General features: G+C 42.9%; 1 protein-coding gene across 1 annotated transcript in view; it reads left to right on the top strand.

Moving 5' to 3' along the window:
* Positions 1 to 13,321, top strand: part of KDR (kinase insert domain receptor) — a 30,626-nt gene extending 17,305 nt beyond the window's left edge. Inside the window, exons 20-30 of the mRNA XM_048304433.1 lie at positions 25 to 113; positions 1,831 to 1,987; positions 3,358 to 3,458; positions 4,796 to 4,918; positions 5,059 to 5,170; positions 5,559 to 5,658; positions 5,775 to 5,880; positions 6,961 to 7,112; positions 10,551 to 10,647; positions 10,743 to 10,831; positions 11,690 to 13,321. Of these exons, the coding sequence (XP_048160390.1) occupies positions 25 to 113; positions 1,831 to 1,987; positions 3,358 to 3,458; positions 4,796 to 4,918; positions 5,059 to 5,170; positions 5,559 to 5,658; positions 5,775 to 5,880; positions 6,961 to 7,112; positions 10,551 to 10,647; positions 10,743 to 10,831; positions 11,690 to 11,894 (1,331 nt within the window). The 3' untranslated portion in view covers positions 11,895 to 13,321. The remainder of the gene's footprint in view (positions 1 to 24; positions 114 to 1,830; positions 1,988 to 3,357; positions 3,459 to 4,795; positions 4,919 to 5,058; positions 5,171 to 5,558; positions 5,659 to 5,774; positions 5,881 to 6,960; positions 7,113 to 10,550; positions 10,648 to 10,742; positions 10,832 to 11,689) is intronic.
* The last annotated feature ends 4,652 nt before the right edge of the window (positions 13,322 to 17,973 follow it).

Genomic DNA, 17,973 nt, shown 5'->3' with positions numbered 1-17,973 from the left:
TGAATTGCTTTATGCGTTGTACAGGCCCACTCATGGTGATTGTGGAATATTGCAAGTTCGGAAATTTGTCAGCTTACCTACGGAGCAAGAGGAGTGAATTTGTCCCCTACAAGGTAAGGAGTCAAGGTTAACAGTAGCATGTTTGGTTTGGTGGGGTTTTTTCCACACACAATGTTTCTTCTTCTAGTGCAGGCTGAAGCAGCAATCCTTGGGGACGCTGAACGTCTTAGTGTACTTCTCATGGGAATGAGAGATGGCAAAGACATCAGAGGTCATCTAGTCTTTCCCCTGGCCCCTGCAATGTAGCTGTTTTGTTATTGTTAGCTTAAAATGTGCAAAGGAACTGGGCTTCCACTATTTCCTTTGGCAGACTGTTCTACACTTGGCCATATCTTTCAGGAAGTTTTTTCTGATTATCAGCCTGAATTTTTTCCTTTCGTAGTTAAGCTCCAGACCACCTTAAATAACTGCACTCCTTTTTTAGTGTATATATCCATCAGATATCCATAGGTATCTACTATCACGTGATTATCTGTTCCCTTGGCTCGTTGCTGAACGAGGCTATACATTTCTTTTGCTGTTAATAGTTTTGTATAATTGATGTAACTCATGAGCTTACATTCAGCTTTTCAACTCCCAAGTCCTTTGCAAACAGGAGCTCCATCACAGCACCCCCTCTGCACCCTGATTTGAAAGAAGGGGGAGGATGAAGACCAGCATTTTCAAACTCATTTCTGGGTAGCTCTGGGAGGAGTATTATTTCTTTAGAGGATCCCTCTGGAGGATCCATGCCCTCTGAGGGTCAGATTGCTGTCTGAAGAACTTGGCTGTGTGTACCCAGCACTCAGGGTCACCCTGGGGACCCAACCCTTTTCCACCCACAGCTAAGAGGGAGGCCTCTGGGCTGTGCTCTGCCATGTTGGTAGACTTGAATCTTCATGCAGCTGCTGTGTTTAGATCAGAGCTTCTTCCCACTGCTTGTTGGTTCTCCAGGGGGTTATTTTTCTTTATCCTTGGAGACATTGTTTACTATTTTGTATTGGCAAAGGCAGCTCACTGCGTCTTCTTGTGAGGTAAAAAGATAAACAAATATCTGAAAGGCCTTGAAGGAAGAGACAGGGTTTCTTGAGGGTGCTGACCCTTGCTTACACAAGCGGCAGGAATGGGATTTGGCAATGGTAAAAAACAGCTCTGCCAGGGAAAAAAATCACCAAACCAAAGCAATGGAGAAAATGAAAATGTTTTGGAAGACGCCTCTGGGGCTGAATTCCTCCCTAGAGGCATGCAGTGGCTTAGGGGAAGAAGGAAATAAGTCAGATGGCTGTTAGAGTTTTGGCCAAGGTAGAGGTTTAGCAGGAGGCTCTTTGCAGCAGCAGGAGGTAAAGCCATAGCAGTACGGAGAGGCTGGAGTGTATGAGAGGGTTTGGCAGCATCCATCCATGTTTGTTTCACAGGTGGGGGGCACCAGAGACTGAGGAGACCAGCTCCTAAGTGGGCATTTAGTCCCCAGCATGTGGAGATGTTGCTGGGTTTGGCTGGGACGTGGTGAAAGCAGGCAAAAGTTGTGCTGTGGAGTGGCAGAGGGTGCTCCAGCTGGTGAACCTGCATGGCCATGGGTTGGGTTTTGCTGGTACTGTCAGTGCACCGGCCTGGTGCCCCAACCAGCGCTGGCTTGGAGCAGAGCAGCTGATCATGCCTTCACTGGGTTGCTGTCCCTGCCTTCCCTGGTCACCTTGGCACAGACCATAGGGAGCACCACTGCCTCTCCAGTAGAAGCTTCTGGCATGCTTTCAGCTTCTGATTTTTCTCACCCTCCCCTCATATTTCTAGACCAAATGTGCCAGATTTCGGCAGGGGAAAGAGAACTACGTTGGTGATGTCTCTTCTGACCTGAAGCGACGGTTGGACAGCATCACAAGCAGCCAGAGCTCAGCAAGCTCTGGATTTGTGGAGGAGCGGTCCCTGAGTGACGTGGAAGAGGAGGATGGTAGGATATGTCTTCTCCTGGTGTTGGAACATGTGTCATTGGTGGGGCTGATGAGGGACATTGGGGACTCTGTGATTTCCGAAGCTCCCTCAAAGCTATGTGCAGGCTATTCTCTGGTTGACCAAAGTTCCTGAGCTATGGATTATCTAGATCAGGATCCCAAACCCCTCAGCCCAGTCCCAGATAATGTCCTGTCTGAAAAGGGTCTGTTTTTAGTGTGAAGCCTTTTGGAGATGTGTGTGTTTAATGCCCCTATATCTTCCGGTAAAATCACAGAGCACAAACTCCAAAGGCAGTGCAGAGAGGGATGCACCAGGGTGCTAACTGAATTTCCTTAAAGTTTACCCAGAAGTTAAATACTGTGAAATGCTATTTGCTTCACTGCTTGTTAGCAGAGAGCTTGCTTTGCCTTCCCTCGGCCCAGGTGGTCTGTCAGGAACAGGAAGCCTGAATTATCCGCTCATTCAAAGCCTCCCCAGGATGCACATATCCTCTGCAGTGGTTTCACTGATACATTTGCCGTGTCCTCCTTTGGCAGATGCAGCACAAAATGCTCAGTGCTGCCATTTCAGAGGCTGCTAATTTCACCTAGGGTGACATCATCATCAGTATGTGAACAGGGAGAATGATCTTGCAGTTTCAATGCAATCCAATAGGTAATGTCACACATACATTTCCACACCATCATGGTCCCTTTCCAGTACTCCCTGGTGTAAACATTCACCCTCTGAGCTGGGATGTTACCTGAAGCAGCCTTTAGGTTAAGGTTTTAGCCACCAGTGCTGTAGTTCTTGGTAGATGCCTGCTTAAAATGAGGAGCTGAGCAAAGAGTTGTTTATTTCAGCATGAACTAAATGCCTAGGTATCTTTGGATATTTGAGTACATTATTCCTCCAGGTTACTAGAGGATGAGGTTAGGGTTCTTCTACACTAAATTAGCAGGGCTTTTTGCTGAATTGAAGTCTTTCTCCCTATGGCACATTCTTTCCTCATAAAGACTAGGTGGGGCCTCCCTCTCCTTCGTTTCTAAGTTCAACTGAAACCACAGAAAGCTTTACTGTCCTAGGGACTTGAGAGCTGGGTTTCAGTTGTTTTGCTTTTGGGATTGTTTTGCAAATCTTTCCTCTGGTGGGAACTCTGGAAATAAGCAAGGAGGCCTAGGGTATAGCCCATCATCTCAAAATTTATTTTACACAGGACTAGTTTGATGTAAAATGGGTTGTTAGTGATAATTATACAGCCAAAAAAAGTGCTTGATTTGCTCTTCCAGTCCAGTGTGGCATAAGGTTCACATGGACTTTTACCTAACAGCAGTTATTGGTGAAATCAGTGACAAAGGGCATGTTTGACTGTCATCTGATTCTTTGCAGCTGGTCCTGAAGACCTTTGCAAGAACCCTTTGACCATGGAGGACCTCATCTGTTATAGCTTCCAGGTGGCAAGGGGAATGGAGTTCTTGGCTTCACGCAAAGTAAGGAACTTCTCAGGAAGAGTGGCATGTTATTTATTTGACTGTAGGAAGTAATGCTGTAGGTCTATAGAAGGAAACAGCATGTTCATCTTTGGACTAGCAGTCACCCGCAACATTTTCTTTTTGCTCTAAGACATACCCAAATCATTCATGCTACAGAGTGAAACAGCGTGTGCATTTATTGACACAAATGTTAGTGATCTGTATAAGGTTTATGGGCCACCACTTCACAGAAGAATGGTTAAGTGGTTGGAGGAGGGGAGCTGACTTCTAAGGACAGTTAAGGGAATTAGGGACAAATCCCTGGTAACAGGAGCCAAATGAGAATAAAAGATTTTTCTCTGAGGAGCAAAAAGTTTCTTGTACCTTGTGCACTGGGATTGGAGGGGCAATGTGAGGAGAGACGATACTCAGCTATGAAACTTCTTGGATAATCTCTTGCAGAAGACACCCTGGCAGTCAACAGCACCTCACTTGCATTTTGGCCTTCTAGAAGTATTTTTCTGTGGTTTGAGCCTAAATATGTAGAGCACATATTTCAAAGGATGACAATTCCAGCAAGAGTGAGGAATTGCCTGCAGCTGTATAGAAACAAAAAATACTTAGAAATGGGAAAAGAAAATAGAAGCAGGAAATACAACACTGCTCTAGAGTGCAGGCTAGGTGTTCAAGAGCAGACTTCAGAGTCTTTTTCTAAAAACATGCTCTTGTCTGCCTTTCATACATCTTGATTGATGTGCATATGTAAAAATACCTTCTTCCAGAATCTGCAGTTTCAGTCCATACTAGAAGCAAACCTGTAGCCACTTTCAGAGCCTGATTTTTTTACTTCAGGCTATTGAGGCTTGAGTTTTGAACTGTTTGGTTGTTAACTAAGCTGTTGTTCTGCATAGGTAGAGATGTGGACTTCTTTCTCTGTAGTAAAGATTAGTTTGTGTTGGAATCAAGTCAGCATTTTAGTGTGGTGTTTTTCAGAGAAATAGTGGAGTACACAGATTTGAGTGAACCTAAGTAAATCTAAAGGTAATCAGATCAGCTGTTTTGTGTCAGCTTCTTAGGATAATTAATTAGCTAACTTCAAAGGTCCTCTCTGCACAGTGGATAAACAGATGTATGTTTGGACTTGAGAACACAAGTCTCCCTGAGCCAAATCAGTTGTGACCATCAAAAAAGCACTTAAAATCAGCAACTGTTGATGCTGAGGTTTCTTTTTCTTAAAAGGTTTTAAGAATTATCTGGCCTTTGAGGGTAGGAGAGCACATATGTGAAAGAGATCAGCCCTGTGGACAGAGCTGTGACCACAGGCAGCATATGATGTTGTTTACTTCTCTTTGCAGTGCATCCACAGGGACCTGGCTGCTCGTAATATCCTCTTGTCAGACAATAATGTGGTCAAAATCTGTGATTTTGGCTTGGCTCGAGACATCTACAAAGACCCAGATTACGTCAGGAAAGGAGATGTAAGTTTCAGATTATCGGTTTGATAGAGAATTAATATGAAATAAGGACTTCTTTTTTCTTTTTTTCCCTTAAAGAAGTTTGTGGAAACTCAGTGTTTTGCTAAACTGTGATACCATTTTGTTTATGAAAATGCTTTTAGGCCAGACTACCCCTAAAATGGATGGCACCAGAAACCATTTTTGATAGAGTGTATACCATTCAGAGTGATGTATGGTCCTTTGGAGTTCTGCTGTGGGAAATATTTTCGTTAGGTGAGTCACTTTAATTTTACTGAACCATCTCTAAACAAAAGAGTCTGAAGAAAACAGTCAAAGTGTTCTTGGATCCTCTGTTGCATTTTCTTTTTACTTCTTGAAAAATTCCTATATATTTCCTCCATCAAAATAAAACACCAAAATTTTCTTCAAAATGCAAATGTAGGAACGTAGGCTTGAAATGCTTCTTCATGCAATTTCAGTACGTGATGATGTGCCTCATTTACTCAATCAGTTGCTGTTTCCATCATAAGTATAAATTGTTTACACATCCAAATACACCGAATTGCCTTATTAACACAAACCATAACAAGTTATTTGCTTGAAAATTAATCCCAAAATTTAAGAGTCTAATGCATTAAAATTACCGTTGCTTTCATTTTAGGTGCATCACCGTACCCTGGAGTGAAAATTGATGAAGAATTTTGCAGAAGACTGAAAGAAGGAACGAGAATGAGAGCACCAGATTATACAACACCAGAAATGTGAGAAACTGTTCTTCCAGCTGCCCACCTTTACCCCACACTACTAGCAGGTGCAGGAGCAAGCAATAGGTGCTGTTTTCTTTATGCTGGTATTTTAATTGGTTTTGTTGTTCTAGGTACCAAACAATGTTGGATTGCTGGCATGGAGATCCTAAGCAGAGACCAACTTTTTCAGAGCTCGTGGAGCACCTGGGGAATTTACTGCAAGCCAACGTCCGTCAGGTACGTGAACTGTATTCTCTGGTTGCTAAAACCACCAGCTGAATCTGTCCTGTTCTGCCAGCCACCACAGCATTCCATAGTTGGGTACTGTCTGCTGGAGCTGTCACGGAGCTGGGCTTCTTCTAGCGCTCCCATTACTGACCACCAGCTGGGTCTCCGACTAGCAGAGAGTGACTTGCAGTGTAAAGATCCCGGAGGCTGTGTTGTGGTAACCACAGGTCACTCCGCCCTGCCAGTAAGCCTTCCCATGACACTACTGCTGTCTTTGCTGGGGAGTTGTTGGCACAGGCTCAGTTCCCTGCTCTGCTGCTGATTTCTCTGCATGCTGCAGACGCATTCCAGCAGGTAGCTCCTGTTGATCTTACTGTGCCAAAGATGGTTATCTTCGTGTATGTGAGGTTGTGGGCTGCAATGCTTTTAATGGCTATCCTGGAAAACAAGGATACAAAAACTTCATTGCCTGTGAGCAGCTCCACGCAAATTAATGTATTAAGGCATGACCTGTGTGCAGGCATTCCAGTAAAAGAGCCCACTGCGACCAGGTGGGTACATGGGCTTCCCTTTCAGGCTCTCCATCTTGTGGCTTCCTCTTCAGTTACTACAGAAGTGGACAAGGCCGGGGCAATAGATGTGAGCCCACTGAATGAAGGAGGATTTATTTGGCTGTGTGCTCCCCTATTAGACAAACTCTCCCTTTCTAGCCTATCAGTGATGATGCAAATTACACTGCCCCTCTAAAACATCAGGTTCATTTTCTTTGTGGCATTGGGACTCAAACATTATCAAAATCTACTTCTATTTTTTCAAAGATGTCAATAAAAAGTCCAGTTTATACATTATGTTACAGTAGATCATATAAAAATCTATTTTTTTAAAATTCAAAACTACTTGAAAGTGGTTCTTATTAAGCTTCTTTCTTTTAATGTAGCTGCTCCTGCAGAGGTGGTATACTGTTCACAGTTTAATAAAACACCCACACTGTTGGGCTGATGCATTCTCCATGTACATGCATGTGTCTGTTTATGTCTGTGTGTCTCTGTAGCCTATTTATTTTTTGTATTTTTTCACTGCATTCTACAGGATGGTAAAGACTACATTGTCCTTCCTTTGTCAGTATCACTGAATATGGAAGAGGATTCGGGTCTCTCTCTCCCAACTTCACCTGCTTCCTGTAGGGAGGAAGAGGAAGTCTGTGATCCTAAATTCCATTATGACAACACAGCAGGAATTAGGTATTTTATATGGTGGACATCCTACTGGGGCCTCTGGGAAGGTTTTGTTCATGCTGGGGGAAGGGAAAATGAAAGGAAGAGATTTCAGCTGCCTGGTCCATATTTAACCTTCTCCATAGGGATAAGAAGGAATTTGTAAAGCTTTTGTAGGCAAAAGCTTGTTTCTTACCTTCCCAATTAGTGATTTTCTTATTTATTTTAAATGTTGCTACCCTTTCAAGATCTGGTATTCTCATTCAAAAACAAACAAAAAAAGCAAAAAACATGACAATATCTGTTATTTGTTTTTGAAGAACCAGAACATATAGAAGGTTTTACTGGTCCAATTCAGTTGTGTTCGCAGTGTTCTTGTGTTGCAGCTGCCAAGAGTATTAATGATGATAGATCTGTCATTAATAATCTCTCTGGCATTTCTCCTCCTAAAATGAAATACTGGAAAATAGGTCATGAATTGATAGCCAAGAGGAACGTGATGTAAATAGTGTTGTCATTGGGTTTTGTCCACTGCTTGCTTCTGGTGGGCTCCTAGGACATCCATAATGGTAGATGCTGTTGGGTATCATGGCAGAGGTGACTTTCCAGTACGGAGTTTGTACTAATGCACTTCAGGGGCTTATATTGGACACTTTGAGGACCTCTGGCTTGGGATGTAAGGGAGAAAGGCATTTTCTCATCCAGCGCAGCCACTGAGATGCTGGGAGCTCTGGGTTGCTCAATCCAGTCTCAGAAGAAGGAGGATAGAAAGAGATGGATGCAACCGTCAGGGTGGAGACAGAGTCTGTTGGCAGGTTTCATGTGGTTTCCATGAAGCAGAGCCCTCTGCCTCGCTGCGTGTATCATACTCACCACAGACGGAGTTCCCGATGATTTGGGGTACAGCAAGAGAACATTTCTATGTGGTCCTAGAAGAGACTACCTGGGCACAATACATTTCACACTTCAGCTGAACTTATGATCCTGCAGCTGAACCCATGTTTTAGTAGTGGGACAGTTCAAACTATACATGTTTAAAAGACAAAAAAGCATGATTCAACACTGAAAATATCACACTTATTTTCCACTTTTAATACTTCCTATATGGCTTTTCCTGGTCCCCATTTCCTGTTATGAACAGAAGTAAAAGCACTCTGTCAACGTTTGAAGGAGACTTTGAATCTCTTTTTTCTCGTCTTATAGGATTGTGAAAGCACTTGTGGAAATCATGGTAGGAGAGGCAAAGTGAGGAGGTTAAGTCATGCTTAGGGGCTTTATTCTTACGTTCTGGTAGCTGAAAACGATTTTGTAAGCATGGATCTTGCTATATAGGTAGTGGAAAAGATTGATCTGTTTAGAGATGTCTTTTTCAATCTTCACAAGAGTATTAACTATGAGGAAAGGCTGATAAATATAATCTCTTAATCAAAGCTGGAGGAGGATAACAAGCACAGGGAAAACATGGAGAGTCTTAAAGAATTCTTAGATTGCTGATGTAAATTAAAATCAGCAGGATGTCCTAGCATCTGCCATATTTCGCTTAGTAAATAGATATGCAATTTCTGAACCTTGAAAGATTGTCATTAAAAACAGTCAGGTGAGGTATAGAAGAGTTAGTGTAAAGTGTAAAGGTAATGCCTACTCTTAGAAAGAACAGAAAAAATGTAATTCTGAAATCAGTTTAATTTGAATTCTGGGAACGATTGTGGAATAAATGTTCAGATAAATAATGGTAAATGCCTACAGGAAAATAACTAAAAAATGGCCAGCATGGATTCATCAAGAACAAATCAAGTCAAAGTAATCGAAGTTTCATTCTTAGAGAGAATAATTGACCTGGAGGATAGCAGAGAAGATGCATTTTGATTTCCTGTAGAACATTTTTGGCCTTTTCTTAATGGGACAATCTAATACAAAATGCAAGCAAATGTCAGGAAATACTCTGAGGACATCAGCTGAGCTCTCACTGCCACCGAGCAGGAGTCAGACTCCATGCATAGCCTCTCTCTGCCTGCACACTGTTTCTAGTCCTATTTGAACAGTAGTTTGCTTAACCAGGAGGATCTCATTCACTGTAGCCCTTGTAGGCTGCCTCTTGTCTGGGCTGAGCAGAGGCAGGTCTCCCATACTTGGGAAGTCATTCAGATCAAGAGGCTGGGCTTCTCAGTCCTCACCACCCTGGAAAACTGTAGTGCTGGCCATGCAGCTCTGTGCCTGGGTGGACATTTAAATGCAAGCACAGAGGGAGCTTCCAAACTTAGAAGGCAAGTTGTGGAATAAACTTCTGGTCGTACAAGATCAAGTTGTCCAGAAGGGTGAGTGGACTAGATTGTCCATTTGATGGTTTTGGTCCTGGTAGTGTTGGATGGGAAATAGATTAGATACCACTGCAGAGGAGCAGAAGACATGGCCAGTGCAGAGAGCTTGAAAAGAACTGGTTTTGTTGTTTAGGAAGAGAAAATAGAGAGGGAACATAGTAGCAGTTTTCAGTACATGAAAATTTGCTCCAAAGAGGATGTTAAATAATTGTTCTGTGTCCCCAGCATTAGGAAAAATTTGATTTGCAGCAAATACTTGGGTTTAATATTTGAAAATCATTCTAAAGTGTGATTGAGCACCTGAGCAGGCTACAAAAGGAACTTGTAAAATCCCCACCAGTTTAAATAAATTTCTGTTGGAGATAAGCAGGATTCAGCAGAGCTAGACTCAAAGCTGGGAAAAGGGGTGAATGATACTCTTAACTGTCCCTAGCTTTGCACTTCAAGTGGATGCAGCTTACTCTACTAACTCCATGGATTTTCCTTCATTAGCTGTTAAGAACATAAATTTGCCCTGTTTAACTGGGACACCATCCATTTCATTCCATATTCACTTAGGCAGAAAGCTGAGGGTGCCGTTTTGTTTGCTGTATTAGTATCTCCATGAAAGTAAATTTTTTTTTTTTGTCCAATATTTTTTATGGATGTCATCCTGAACCAGAGGGCTTCTTTTGGAGAAGAGCCTTCAAGAGAGATTTAGCACTCCCTGTCCTGATCCCCACGGCTGAAGGGCAGCAGTGTGCTGAGTCTGCTGTTGTTGTCCTAGGTCCAGCCAGGGGTCTCAGAAGTGCTGTCCGAAGGAAGAGACACACGTCTGTGCTCCAGGCTTCTCTGTTTATTATACTTCTAAGCAAAGCTTGCAGGAAGTGAAGCCCTCCAGTGTAACTGAGGAAAGAAGCTGTTTTCTCAAAGTCATTTCTTAGAATTTGCTCAGAGATCAATATTGTCAGGAGCAGGTCAGAAATATGCCACTTTCTAGGCTGTTCATCCCTTTCAATAAATAGATATTTTGAAGTTTGCATAATATGTTTTGACAAAAGGATTAACTTCTCTGAAGAGAGATAAAAGGGTTCTGATATCATTGTGCTGTTTGCAGCCAAGTTGTGGATAGTGGACACAGAATTTTATTGTTTTGTTTTCTTTGCAGTCAGTACCGACAAGGTAGCAAGAGAAAAAGCCGCCCAGTGAGTGTGAAAACATTTGAAGATGTCCCTTTGGTAACCACTGTAAAAGTTGTTCAGGAGGTGAGTTTGTCTATTTATACATGCTTCCTTCTATTATACATTTTTTTTGTGTTTTTATTCTTTTTCCATTTAATGCATTTCCAACATCTTTGCAGGAAAACCAGACAGATAGTGGGATGGTTCTTGCATCTGAAGAGCTGAAGGCATTGGAAGAGAATGAAAAACAAGTGAAAATACCCTTTAGGTAAGGCTTATAGGATTGAATATGACCTTTTACCTGCAGTATGTCAGAAGACTGATTGGTTTGTAGAATTGTTTGGAAGACAAAATCTTTTCTTAAAGTATTTTCAAAAACAGAAAGCAAAATTGTGCCCGGTATGCCTGGTCATCTGCATTTGGTATTAGGAGAGGAGAGGTAATGCAGCTTTTGGAAGCGCCAGTCAGCACCCAGAAAGGACTTGTATTTATCAGCTGCAATAGTATCAATCAGCCCTCGAAGCTACTGAGCTGGTGCACAAAACTGAGCACAAGGACCTGTCTGAACTCTTGGTTTTGGTTTTCTGCTTGCTTTTTCTTTCTTTTTTTTTTTTTTTTTTAAATAGCTGACACACAAATTTTCAGGGTGTACCTAGGTGTATTTTCAGAGCATTTTACAGGGGTTTCATTGTGCAGTTCACAGGAAGCACAGTGGTGTGCATGGAGCTGAAACCTCACGTATGCTGTCTGAGAGCTTCTCAGGAATTATTTTTTTCCAGAACAACTTCAGTGCAGACTGATATACTGCAGTTACAATTGCACCACAGCTGAAGTAAAGCCTCTAAAAGCTTTCTCTTAATTTCATCTGTGGTTGCAATCTAACTCCTTGTACTGTCATAAAATTAAACATCTTTTTCATGCATTAGTGAAGTTAGGGCATATGAAAAGGTTTCTCCTTATAATCAAATGCATGTTTAAAAAGGCTTGAAGCCAGGTTTAAGTACAGCCTTTTGCTTTGGTTGTTGTTGTGATGGAAAGCAGCTGCCATCTGGAGTCGCCCACCTGCCCTCCAGAAGACAGCTCTCTCCACAGCTCTCTCAGCCCTGTTTCTGGTTTTTTTTTGCAGCACACTGGTGCCCAGCAAGAGTAATGAGTCCGTCATGTCTGAAGCCTCCAACCAGACAAGTGGGTACCAGTCAGGATACCACTCGGATGACATGGACACCACCGTCTACTCCAGCGAGGAAACGGAACTCTTGTGTGCCCAGGAGGCTTCGCCCCCCCTCTGCCGTGCTCATGGGCTCCCCTACGAGAGCCCCGCGCCACTCTAGGGTGAAGCTGGCAGCTCCAGCTCCCCCTGGGATGTGCCTTCATTGCCTGGGCTGGTGGTATTCAGGTTTGACGTATTGAAAGATGGCATCTGTAAGAAAAGACATTTATTTTTCCTGAAGATGATGCAGAAGCATCTGGCAGCAAAACTGCACTGTGCCAGACTGGGGTTCTTTCCTCAAGAGATGCTGGTGGCTGAGGGTGCAAAGCCCCAGCCGTGGTGTGTGGGCTGTGCCAACGCCATGGCAGGAGCTGACCCTGTGGAGATGTGGAGCATCTGCCTGATGCAGGCAGCATCACGGCATTCAACTTAAATGTTTCTACTTGTACGAAATAATGGCACATCCCTGCTTTTGTGGGGGTTTTTTTGTTTGTTTTTCCCCTTGTGTGGCTGGACTCCAGGAAGGAAACAGCACGGCACTGGCTTCTTGTTTCTCAGAGTTATTCCTTGCTTGTACCTTCACAAACAAAAAAAGGAACCTCCAGCTCAAGGCTCTGGCACTCACTGACAGCCTGAGACTAAACATAGGCTGGGCTAAATATAGGTAGGGGTGATGGTCTCTGTCCTTGGCAGAGGAAAAAGGCTGCTGTACAAGTCCTCATGAGCTGCATTTTCTCAGTGAAGTTGGTTAGCAGGGAGAAGGCAGAGCATTGAGCCGAGTGATGGGACTCAAATGGCAGGGCCGTGCCTGACCTCTGAGGATGGCTCTGCTCCCCTTTCATCCCCAGCACCCTTGACTCACACCAAATGCCTGCCTGCCTGCCTCTGAGCTGCCTGAAACTGCTGCAAAAAATATTCCCCTCCCCCCAAATCACCACTTACAACAGGGAGAAAAGGCAATGTCATTTACCCTAGGACACAGGAAGCTCTGTGGTTCTGGTGGGGCATCCTAAGGGCACCCTACCTCTCATTTCATCCCCCCTCCCACAGATTTAGGTCTGACTCTTTCACTTTGAAAACTCAAAGTCTGTTTGGAGTGGCAGAGATCTCAGTTTAGGTAGCCTTGGGAATCCGTGGCTGGTTTCATGGCAGCTCTGATCTTCTCCGAGTGATGAAATTGTGCCTAATTGTTGGACAACTTCTTACCTGTGCTCTTGTAGTCCCAGAACTCTATTGATAGACACAGTGAGGACTACAAGATTTTAAAGTGTAAAGCTATTTCTACTGAGTTCTTTTTGTATTTTTTTAAGTATTTTTTTGTTTGTACTTACTATAATGTCAAATGCTGGGAACCATGAATATAAGGCATATACAGTATTTATAGCCTCTTTATGTAGAAATAAATGTAATATATTAAAATATAAATATATATTATATAACAGATATTGTACTATTCACATTTTGTATCGGTGTTCTGTAACATTGCAAAGGTCACAAAATTTTTTAATAGCTAAAACTTTCACTTCATTAAAAGGGACTGGAAATTTACAGTGGGGGGCTACAAGTAGGTTTGTTTTCTTTCATTATATCCTTTCTGTTGATAGGGAAGATTCTAAAGTACTACTTGTTTCAAGTCTATGAACATGTGTAGTCAAGGAAACTTCAGTGGTTTTTAGCAGTTGGCAATAAATACCTTTAGAGAAATGGACAGAGGAAGAGACTGCTTGTGCAAGCTGAATCTCCTCTGAAAGAGTTTATTATGTTCAGTTGGGGATGGTTGATCTAATTGTATAGTGGCTTTTGCCTGGGGAGTGGCATTTTCCCTTAAAGCCTTATTCATCTTTTCCCACTTGTGTTTCTTCCAGCTCACTTCTCACTGACTAAATGTCGTCTCTGCTCTTGTGCAGCGAAGTCTTCCTTTATTTTAGATCTGTACTTAAAGCTCCTACCTTTTCACTCTGTTGCCCAATTTTTAACTTTCTCTTCTGCACTGTGTAGGCCTTTGCTCTCAGGGCAAGGCTGTCCACTGCTAGGGACATAACAGCTTATGCTAAAATAAAGTGCAAGGGAAATTAAGCCACAAATTGCAGACTTTAATTCAGCTTCTCTTTATTGCAGTTTGAAATGAGACAGGCTACTGCATAGTGAGAACACTTGTCTAGGAAGTGAGAGATCTCACTGCTGAATTCTTCTCAGGCTGAATATGGGACTGATGCCTTCTGCACATTATGTGCATTGCCCAAATACAAGATTATGAGATATCAAGGTGTAAATGTTTCTCTATTGCTCCCCCTAAATCTAAAGCATTTTACAGCGAGGAAATCAGGAGCAGGGAGGTCAGATAGAAAAAAAAGGGAGAGACTTCCTAAATTTTGTGCAAGGGGTTCTATGAAGGACTTGTATTTTCATGTATATATTTGACATTTGTCTTGCTTCCCAGGCAACAGTCTAGCAATCAGAGTATGCTCAACAGACAATGCTACATCCTTTAACATCCCCCCTCTGCAATATTTTTCAATATCTTTAATGAAAATGCTCTTCTATGTATTATTACACAAGGGACATAAAGTACTGACACTGAGAGAACATTGATGAGGCACATGTTGGAGAGTCCTAACAGTGAGGTGGAGATGGAGGTGTGTCATTGATACCTGCACTACCCAAAGTTTGGGATGTTCAGTTTAGACATCTCATCTTGTAGCTTTTTTCCTCTCCAGCTTGGTGTAACACACAATATGTGCCATATAAACGCAGTCGGAGGCTTCCCTGGGTGTTCATGGTACCTCTAAAAGAGCCACCCACCACGATGCAGACTGATGAAGTTTCAAGACATAGCCATGTCAGTTACTAAGTTCACGCTTACAATCCTAATCAGCCAATTAAGCTCTCTTCTGCGTCCAAATAGTTTTAAATATGCCTGGAAAATGTGGCAACTAGCACACACCTGCTTTAGGAAAGGAAATTGGTTTCTAAAAAAAAAATCAACCCAAACCATATATTCACTGTCAGAAACAAGCAAAGGTTCTATAAATGTGTTCATATATTTGGCATCCAGTTACACAATTCTTTTCTTAAACCATGGCCATTACATCCTTTAAAACACCTGGACTTTTTGTTGTATTCTGAATACAGCACATTCAGCGGAACCCTAGTCATGCCGCATCTGTCTTTGAGATGCTTTAAATTCCAAAAAGGATATTTTCAATGAAACAACAGACATATAATGCACAGATTTGCAAATGCCTTGCAAACCAGTCCCAGCTTTATCTCTACCCTGCAGCCATGCAGCAAAGCGTCAACATTTGGATCAGCATCCTTATCCATGAAATTCAGCCTGGATCTGAGCCCAGTAAGCTACAGATAGAAGGGACACTTACAAGATTATGTATCCAAACATATCACTGTGAGCAGCTGGGTTGGAGTGAGGAGAAGCAGTGATGGGATTGACTTGTCTTGTTCAGAGGAACTGCCAGAATGAACTGTAATGGCTGGTGGGTTAGGATGTGGGGAATCAGGCACAGCCATGCCAGAAATAGGCAGTTTCAGGGCTTGGAGATGGCTCATGTCAGCTCTTATCAATGTAAACACAGCCCACCTGAAGAATGCAGGGGTGTTCAAGCATGGTAGGTAGATCCTTGTCCCTGCAAAAGACACTGTAAAATGTATCTCATCCTTTGCATGGAAATGTCTTGGCAAATCCAGCCTAAGCTTTTCTTATTAATGCATCTCCAATTGCAAACAAGTGCATTTCACATGAGAATAAAAGTGTTAGGATAATATTCCATGTCTTCTAATGCGGGCGTCCCGAAAGACCGTGCCTGGAGACTTTTGGGACAGAGTGCTTATTAATTATAAAAGCAGTATGTTACTAAAACCACTACAATCACAGAGCTGCTGACATTGGGGACAAAAATTTCCTTTTAATGGCATCTCTTTTTATGGTTCCAAGGCTGCAAAACGTAACTGGGTAGCATGGATAGCCTCCAGATACAAAGCTGGAATCTGCTATTTTTATGCGAAACATTCCCAAACCATGAATCATCTGAGGTTTCCCCTCATCACTGATACTTGAGTACACACCCTGTGTTACCTCGCAGTATGGGACCTCACAAAGCAACAGCAAGGGCAAGGAAAACAAAGTTAACGTTTGTTCTTTCTAATTGACAAATTTATTAGGGACAGGAGTTAACCGACAGAGACCTTTCCTTTGGACTTCAGCCCTGTATTTTTATTCTGCCTGGCTGAGTGTTGCATTCTGTGTTGTGATATATGTCCTCAGCTCCTCAACCCCTGACATTCAGGCTGATTAAGTCCCCGAAGGTCATTGGGAAACATAGCAGGAGCTTGTAACATATGGTGCTGATAAACATCTCAGCATCAGAGATAAGGAGCTGGTCAATGTAATCTTAGGAAGCTCAGGTTTTGTTGCCATAAAACTGTACAATGTAAAGCCTAATCCCTACACAGGTTTAATTAGCTGTTAAACATATCAGATTCATGATGAAGGGTGTTCTGGTTACCTAGGCATTGTTCACTGTCTGCCACCGGTTGGTTCAAATGTGAAGTATCTCTTCCTTGCAGCTTGTTAGGATGACATGTTATGGTGAATGATGACTGCTCTGTAAGTTTTGGGGCAGAGCAGGGGGGAAATGAATTCGATTTACAGACCCAGCTGTAATGTCAGACACAGCCTCTGGTGCCAGGTAATATGGAAGTGCCGTGTGGTTTCCTGAGTCCTGGTCAAAAAAAGACTTCCTTATAAGTTGGAATGTATGAAATGAAGTTCAGTTATCTTTTCCAAGGAGAGCTGAATCTGTTCACCATCCTACAGAGCTGTTTCCCTGAGCTCCATGCTGCTCTCTCTTTCAGTATAGTCATGCTAAGTGACTTGATTAGCAATGTTTTCGCAAAGAGTGTTTAGTTTTATTTCTCTCAGTCTATTTTCACACTACAGTCAGAAGCATGATTGCCACTCATTGTAGAGAGATGTAAGGTAGTTTTCGTCCTGCCTCGCTAAGCAGCAGTACCAGTGAGAGCTCAGCAGCCTAGACTTCTGCTTGGCCCAGCATCACCCGTTGTAGTGATGGCTGTGTGCCCCATGATAGTGGGGCACATAGCAAAGTCTGTTTGAATCATTTGAAGATGGCAGGTTGTTTTCCATCACTTACTCCCAGTGTACCAGACCCTGGATCTGTAGACTCTGGTTAACTCTGCAGCTGGTGGGGGTCAGCAGGCAGAGGTGGCCTTGGTTTTGGGACTGACACGGCCTAGACTTGGCAGTGCTGTATTGCACGGAGCAGGGGAGAGGAGCCAAAGACTGAAAGAAAATTTTAATAATCGTGTATATCCTTTTTAATTATGCATAGGTACTTATACTGGAGAGTTGTGCTTTAGCACCAGGAACCAAGGAAGAGCAAAGGGGTTTTGCTTGTTAGAGACCTTCAGGTTGCACTGTCAAATTGGAAGACCAGCACTGCTTGCTGCTAGTTACGTAGAGGCTGCTTTACAGTGCATGTTTCATGCAGAAGTAGGGCCCCTTTATTCCTAGGAAGGACAGTTCCTGACGTTTTCTAGGGTTTCACTTGTACATTTGCTCCATTTATTTCTCTGTTCACCATGTTCAGGCTATGGTTTAAGAGCTGATGAGTTGGGCAAGGCATCTGAACCAGCAATGGACCCTTATGTTTAACATCCTTTGATGGATTTTCCACTTTTTGAACTCATGTGTAACCCTTAACATCTGCAACATCCTGCAGCAAGAGCTGTTTGCATGCAGATTTTCACTTGATGGCCAAAGCTATTTTCCAGTACGTTGATCAAGTTTTCCCTACCCGCTTCCTTCATGTTATTTAGGATTTTATAGACAGCTATCTCCCAGTCTTTCCCTTTCGAATCAGAGTATTCCTGTAAAATCTGTTTGCATCTCCCCAAACCTGTAAATAGGGCCCCTTGGTGAGAAGGTGACATCTGTCTGGCATGATTCCGAAGCAGGTCTCCGCAAGATACCCGGCTTCCGTCGGGAGGAAGGAGGGTGTGGGACAGTCAGAAGAGGACCGTGTTTTGTCAACTGACTCGCATGACGGATGTACCGCAGCATTGGCAAACATCAGTCAATGTCAAGACCCGACTTTGCCGGCATCTTCTCAGCACTGCTATTTTTGGCTGGTGAAAGGTTTCCCGGGGTTGGGCTGGACTTGTCT

The sequence above is a fragment of the Corvus hawaiiensis genome, chromosome 5 (genome assembly GCF_020740725.1).
Source record: "Corvus hawaiiensis isolate bCorHaw1 chromosome 5, bCorHaw1.pri.cur, whole genome shotgun sequence".
Classification (NCBI taxonomy): Eukaryota; Metazoa; Chordata; class Aves; order Passeriformes; family Corvidae; genus Corvus; species Corvus hawaiiensis.
This window is presented reverse-complemented; position numbering and strand designations above follow the sequence as displayed.